The sequence below is a fragment of the Diaphorina citri genome, unplaced genomic scaffold, assembly GCF_000475195.1.
Source record: "Diaphorina citri unplaced genomic scaffold, Diaci psyllid genome assembly version 1.1 scaffold34, whole genome shotgun sequence".
In the NCBI taxonomy this organism is placed as follows: domain Eukaryota; kingdom Metazoa; phylum Arthropoda; class Insecta; order Hemiptera; family Psyllidae; genus Diaphorina; species Diaphorina citri.
The window spans coordinates 468,750-476,603 of NW_007377471.1; the positions used below are offsets into that span (position 1 = coordinate 468,750).

Genomic DNA, 7,854 nt, shown 5'->3' on the forward strand with positions numbered 1-7,854 from the left:
CACAAAGTGAGTTTAAACTCCGTTTAAATTTAACTCTCGGATTAACACAAACTGATTAATTGATTTTTAGCCCGTCCTTCCTTAATTAAATTACAATAGTAATAATAAAAGGTGTAGGGACGGACTATTGTATTTGCTTCGGTGTCGTCTGTCTGTGTGTCTGTCTGACCCCACAGAAGGACTTATCCAAACCTGGTCGACCTATATATAAAATTAAAGGTCTTTTTATCAGGAACACAAAAGTGGTGGTGCAAATTTTGTACAGAAAACCAAAAAGCAAAAAAAAAAAACAAAAAAAAAAAAAAAAAAAAAAAAGTCCGTCCCTCCGGGAATTTTTTAGCCCGTAGTGATTAGAGAAAATCAGTACCTAGGTATGTACCTACCTAATTTGTTTAATATTCAGTTTATTATTATTCTTGATTTGATTTTTTGATTTTACTTTTATGTAATCTATGAACTCAAAGCGAGAAAGTTTTAGATAACACTTTTTAGCATCACCTATGTTAAGCTACGCCGAGCAAGGCCAATAAATGGATGGGTGATTTAAATATTAAAAAGGAATAAAGGGAGAACAGGCTCTAGTCTTTATTTTAAATCACTACATGAAAGTAAAATCAAAAATCAAATCAACAATAATAATAATAATAATAAAGTGAATATTAAACAAATTAGGTAGGTACATAGGTACTGATTTTCTTTAACCACAATCGAATAAACTACGGGCTAAAAAATTCCCGGAGGGACGGGCCCAGCTTGTTGAAAATTCCAAAAACTTTAGCCAATCAGATTGCTTAATCCGAAAGTTAAACTTTTTTAAATCATTTTGTGGCCCGGGCCTAAATCAGTTAAATGCGACATATTTCGCGGTATTTCCCTTGTGAAAGATTTTAGAGTTAAGCCGTATTCGATTATGTGACTTTATTTTTTTTTTTTACTTTCTTTTTAAAGAGGTTTGTCAGAGGGAACTGTAACTGCTATGGTCTTATCGTCCCGAAATCGAAGAGAGAAGGAAGACAGGATAGGAAAAAGCCAGCCGTTCCGAGAACGAACATTATCCCATCAGGATAAAATCCGCCCCGGGCGGAAATCGAACCCGCGCATACAAGGCAGACGCACTACCAACTAAGCTAACCAGGCTGGCAAGTAGATAATTTGATTAGTTAGTTTGCTTTCTATTTGAATAGATAGCCAAGGACCTAGTACTGATCGTGACTTTATTTAGTCAACATGGCTGAACCAATGAGTTTGCGAGATTTCGCTTTGTGGACATGGCGTGGACGTCCAAAACGGAATCTCATTGGTCCAGCCTTATCCCCCTCTCCTGAAGGCTATTTTCCCTCCTTTGTCGTGATAGCGCCTGTAAACCATAGGCAATTCGCCACCTTGGAAAGGGGAAATCATTTCCGTTTCCGAAAGGATTTACGAATAACTATAGTGTGTCCAGATCAATGTGGCAAAGAAAGTTCTTCTTTTTTTCACAACTCACTCTTTACAAATCCCCACACGGGAACATCATCTCTCGTGAAACGTAGTTGTATTCGATCATGTGAAATAAAAGTCAGTCAATATGGCCGATATTATTTCATCTTCAACACCCTGGCTGCCAAGCTCGATCATGTTTACCCACAGTGTTTCCACTCGCTTAAAATCCCTCATCTAGTTGTACAACATATCTGAATATCCTCCCTTAATTCCTGCTGTATCCCTCACACAACTTGAAATCCCCGAAAGTGGAAACAGTACGTAAGTGCTCGGGGCAGCAAGTGTGGTGGCGCCATTACGTCCAAACTAGTTTCTCTCTGGATTCCATATAGAACTCGTCTCATGACTGACATTTATTTCATATAATCGAATACAACTCGTCCACACTTTGTTCACAAACACGCGGGCGAGATACTCCCTCCGCGTTACTTTTTCGTCTTCCCTACTCCATTGGCCGCGAACCCGAACAGCGACCCCGCTCCGCCCCCGTTCTTCCGCTCGAAGTATTTGAAATTTCCCGCGCCCGGCACCGGCGGGAACCCGGTCATGGGAAACCAGCCCCGATAGGTGATAAACCACGTGAAGATGGCTATCAACCCGGACACGAATTTTTCAATCATGGAGTGGTAGTACATGGCTGTGGTGAGGATCATCATGTCCCAAATGATACTCAGGACGCACAGGCCCATGAAGTTGAAGCACACTGGTCGACGGAACCCTTGGAAATTTCTGAAATGAGGGGGAAAGTTTGTTTTTCTAACTTGGGATCTCTGTTTGTGATAATGGGTCAGATTTCGTCATTAACTTTTGAGGTACTTTTTCTAGACCCATCAAAAACTTTGGACGTTTACCTAAGTATCAAATTTTTATTCTTCTTTTTTTTTTTCTTTTTAATAGAGGGGAATTTCACATTTGTCATTATGATTATGTACCTACCTAGTTATTTTCAATTCTTTTTTATTTAAAGATAAGTACCTACTCGTAAAATCTTTCTTTTCGCAGAATTTATAATTCACATTTTGAGTAGTAATGTGTTTAAATTTCGCCTCAAGATTTTGAACTTTCTAGGACACTATCCAACTTATTTTTGGAGGTTCTAAAAAATTGCTCCAACTAAAATACTTAAATATGTTAATATCTACTTTAAAAACTTTAATTTCGTATGAAATGAGTGGACTTTTTTTGAAGATGTACTAAATTTTTTAATAGCTTAAAATTTCTCGGTGTGTTAAATACCGAAACTCTCTTTTACGAGCTTTTCTACAAAAATTTAGCCAGCAGGAAACCGTTTAAAAACTATAAAAAATAAAATAATATAAAAAAAAATATCTTCGAGTTATTTCGCCAATGACATCCTGAAAAATAGAAGTGAATGGAGTACAAAAATGGTCTAGCAGAATTTACACTGGATCGCGTAGAAATTCAAATGCGTCTACACTAGTCAACCAAAGTCGATCAAGATCAAGTGGAACCCATTAAAAATGGAGTAATGGACCCGTTAAAATCAGTTCCTACAACAAAAATACAAAAGTAAATTTTTTTGGGGTCTGTCAGAGACCCTCCTGACCAGTTAAGGGTTAAAGTTAAAGAATAAAGACCAACGTATGAACGTACTTTACATACCACCTAGGTATAAACAAAAGTATGAATAAAAAAAAAACACTGTCCACAATATAGGTATGTAAAAGCATGAATAAAGAGGTATAACCTCTTAAAAAAAACACTTAAGTTGTGTCTAGCTGTCCAGTGTTCACATAAGTCGCTGTTGATTGACGAGGTGAATATACATATTTATGTTGTTCAGGTAGTGTACGGTTTCAGGCGACATCGATCGATCGACGGTGTCGACGATGTTTGGGCACAACTTTAGAGAGGAAGGGAAGCTGATCTCCCCTAGGCCCCATGTAGGATCCGCCTCTGATTTTCATTTCCTACAATAATGATATCAATTTTGTTCCAACTCAAGATTTTCCCCCTAGGTCCAGTGTAATATCCGCCTCTGATTTTCATTTCCTACAATAATCATATCAATTTCTTTCCATCTCAAGAAAAGGGTTCTCTATGTCTTGTGTTAACCCCTTCGGGTTTTGTATCTTGGCAGGGCCACCCTGGTGAAAAATGGGTATTGATGTCAAACGGAACACTGTAAAGTTGTAAACTGCCAGCCTAGTTAGCTTGGTTGGTAGTGCGTCTGCCTTGTAAGCGCTAGGCCACGGGTTCGATTCCCGCCCGGGGCGGATTTTATCCTGATGGGATAATGGTTGTTCTCGGAACGGCTGGCTTTCTCCTATCCTGCCTGTCTTCCTTCTCTCTTCGATTTCGGGACGATAAGACCATAGCAGTTACAGTTCCCTCTGTCAAACCTCTTAAAAAAAAGACAAAGAGAAGAAAAAAAAGTCTTTTTAGAAACCGAATCCAGTAAATCCAAGGGATCCACTCAGGGGACTGGATTCGTTTGATTCACAGTGGTAGAAGATGGGGACTCCAAAGAGAGAAGTAAAAAAAACATCTCTTTGTAAGAAAAATGAAAGGGAATCCGCAGGATCCAGATTCTTGAATCCTTCGAATTCGAATTGGTTAGATTCGATGGATTCAATACAAAATAAATACTCTTATATAGTCATACATGATATAAATACACACGAAGCTTTAGCTGTCTGTGTTTCCCGGGCAATACTACCTACATAATCTTTGATATTTATTCATAAAGGACCGCTGGCGCTGATGGAAGGGAGCTTTTTTTTTAAATAAATATAAAAAAAGTGTGGGACTTTGAAACCCATCCATCTATATATTATAGGTTATACGTATATAATTACAGTCAAACCTGGATATACAGGACTTGTGTAAGCCAGGAAACCTGGATATACTGGAAAAAAGTGGTGGTCCCTTCATTTTTGACACAAAAACTTCTTTAAATAGGAAAATCGCCAGCCTAGTTAGCTTGGAGGGTAGTGCGTCTGCCTTGTAAGAGCTAGGTCACGGGTTCGCTTCCCGCCTGGGGCGAATTTTATCCTGAACGGAAAATCTAGCCTCTATAAGCAGGAATGGCTTTTTTTCCTCTCGACAATTCACGGTCTGGAGCCTCTGTAAGCAAGAATGTTTTGCTGAACCTCTAGAAGCAGAAATTTGTTATGACATGGTGTATTTTGTCATGCCAGATTTCCTTTCCGCTAAGTCCAGTGTTCACATGGACCCCTATAAACAGGAATGGAAATTCTGAACCTCTCTAAGCAGGAATTTTTTTTTAAGCTGGAAACCTCTATAGGTGAGTCAGGAAAATATGGTCTGTCAGGAATGAAAATTCTGAACCTCTCTATGCAGGAACTCTTCTAACAGGAAAAAAAAATCATCAGTCCCTTGGATTCCCGTTAATCCAGGTTCGACTGTACATGTCTACCTATGTATATCCAGAACTTTCCAATCCATTATACGGGTAGGAAGAAGAAAAAAAAAGGTTTTCTGATCCCCTGAAGCAATTTTTATCAGTAACTAATAATAATAAAAAAAAAATTGCGCAGTCGTTATGAACTTTGGAAGAATTTTTTTCTCGAGCAAAAAAAAAAAAAAAAAAAAAAGAGAGGGGTGGTAACCTCCCTTCCTCTTCTCTGAAGGAAAAGGGTGGGGTTTTCAGCTTCCCCCTCCCTCTCGACGGAACGAGGTGGAGGGGAGTTCTCGTTATGTGCCGGGTCGATATTCAAGGGTATAACACTGGAGCCCAACCCCTTCCCCTCATCCCCTACTTCCTTTCCCCTCCATTCTGCTTCCTCTATCCCCTCCCAAAGTTTAATTCTCCCATACACCTTGTTCCCCCACCCTTTTCCTACCCACCCCACATCGCTTACTCCGTTTTATGCGTAGTTATTTCGTTTGAATGCTTTTATTATATTTTCTTCTTCTTACTCTTCTCCTCCTCCTTCTTCCTCCTCCTTCTTGCTCTACTTCTTTTTCTTCTTTTGCTGACTTTTTACATACTACGCCAAATAGCTACCTGACGCTTTTTTTTTTACGAATTACAAAATAAAGCACGCTATTAAGCACGGACTTTTTTCGCAACGAAATTTATGCAATACCTATCTTTGCCTACTACCTGCCCATAATGCCCATTAGATGTGTAAAATTTTATTATCCATGGTCCAAGGGTACCCTATGAAACAGCACATTTAATTTTTGGGAGGAAACCAATTCAGTCCCAAAACCTGTTTTTTGCTACCAATTGGGTCCGGGTTTGATAGGGTCTAAGTACCGATTGGGTCCCACACTTAAATTGATAGGTACCTGATTGTTTTTCATCTTTCTCACAAGCCGTACAACCTGCCTCGGTGGTGTAGTGGTCAAGGCGCTCGCCTGGTAAACAGGAGGGCGTGGGTTCAATCCCAGCCGAGGTATGGAATTCGGCAGGAGGTTTTTTTAGAGTTCTGAAATCCGGAAGTATCCGGACAGATGGAGACCCTACCTGGGTCCTAACATAGGCCAAGGTAGAAAATTAATAATAGAAGGTGACTCAACCCTCTCTCTCTCTCCCTATCCATGTAGGTGCCTACTTATTTGTTAAATTTTTTTGCTGACTTCTTGCTCTCTCTCTCTCTCTCTCTCTCTCTCTCTCTGATATGGTGCATCATAATATAATTAACATACCACTGACTTGCATGTCATGTAAGCCTATCCCTCTCAATCTGTCTAAAAAAATAATACCTACTTACTCCCTCTTCCTCTCTCTCTCTCTCATATTTGCTGTCCTCTCTGTCTCTCTCATATTTGCTGTTCTCTCTATCTCTCTCTCTCTCTTTCATATTTACTGTTCTTTCTTTCTCTCTCCCTCACTCATGTTTACTGTTCTCTCTCTCTCTCTCACTGATATTAATTTACTGTTCTCTCTCTTTCTCCCTCTCTCATATTTGCTGTTTTCTCTCTCTCTCTCTCTCGCTCTGTCTTGGTACATATATGACTCATTGTAGTTGCCAGGTAAACACGGCAATTAATAATGTTCAGGTGCACTATGTGACATGATGAGAGAGAGAGAGAGAGAGAGAGAGAGAGAGAGAGAGAGAGAGAAGAAGAAGAAGAAGAAGAAGAAGAAGAAGAAGAAGAAGAGAAAGCTGTTCTCTCTGTCTCTCTCTCTCTCTTTCATATTTACTGTTCTATCTTTCTCTCTCCCTCACTCATGTTTACTGTTCTCTCTCTCTCACTGATATTAATTTACTGTTCTCTCTCTTTCTCCCTCTCTCTCTGTCTTGGTATATGACTCATTGGAGTTGCCAGGTAAACACGGCAATTAATAATGTTCAGGTGCACTATGTGACATGATGAGAGAGAGAGAGAAAGGGAGGGAGAGAGAAAGGGTGGGGGAGGGAGAGAGACAGGGAGAGAGAGAGAGAAGAAGAGAAAGTTCACAGAGAAAAATATTTATTTATCGAACAAAGTGAAGTCAAAATTTCACCAAGACGATTTTTCCTTCAGTTCAGTTCATCAGTTTGTTTCAATACTTTGAGCATATTTAGGGAGGACTCAGTAACTTTGTTAAAGATAGGTAAAGACAATGAAATCTTATAAGGAAAATGATAATTGATAACTATTCTTCACTTTAGGGTAGTTGGGTTGGTTTCTACTTTCAAATGAACTCGCGAACGGTTTGTTTATTTTTCCCGAAGACCTCATCGTCTCGAAATTGAAGAGCGAGAAGGACAGTATGGGAGAAAGATAGGCGTTCCGAGAACAAACTGTATCTGTTCAGAATAAAGTTCCCGGGCGAGGATCAACAACCACCCATGGGAATCGAACCAGCAAACTATCGCTAAGAAGGCAGGCGCGGTACCTTCCGAGCTAACTGGGCTTTCTTCGGAGTAAATTTGAGGGTTGTAATGCGAAGTGATGCCTTCTTCCCGAAGTTGTTGACTCTCTTTTCTTGTACCTAAAAGCTCTCAACCTGTTCAACCTTATACGTCTATAACTTAGCGGTATCCGCGCGAACGACCTACTGCCCGTAGTGTAAACTACTAAAGCGCCTAAAAAGGAAAAAAAAAAACCATGTAAAAAAAAAAAAAACGTCTTCTAGATCCACGGACAATTTTATTGCTTTTGAAGAGTTGTGATGCGAAATGCGAAGTAATTTTAGTATTTTTTTCCGTGAACAATTTTTACTTTGTTGTCTCCCAGGACTCCTGTGCATCAAAACAATGCTCTCGTTAACTAACCCAGATATGAGGAAGTGAACACTGACAGCACATTTACGTCGACCCTCTCATTAGTTCAATGACGTTCATGTCACACTCATAAATCCCTCTCTCTCTCTCTCTCTCTCTCTCTCTCTCTCTCTCTCTCTCTCTCCCCCCTCCTCTCTCTCTTTCCATTCTCTCTTTCTCTCTCTCTGCT

At 39.7% G+C, this 7,854-nt stretch overlaps 1 protein-coding gene across 1 annotated transcript in view; it reads right to left on the reverse strand.

The window, feature by feature from the left end:
- Positions 1-7,854, reverse strand: part of LOC113468448 — a 14,190-nt gene that overhangs the window by 2,372 nt on the left and 3,964 nt on the right. The window contains exon 2 of the mRNA XM_026825375.1: positions 1,967-2,211. Coding sequence (XP_026681176.1) covers positions 1,967-2,211 — 245 coding nt within the window. The remainder of the gene's footprint in view (positions 1-1,966; positions 2,212-7,854) is intronic.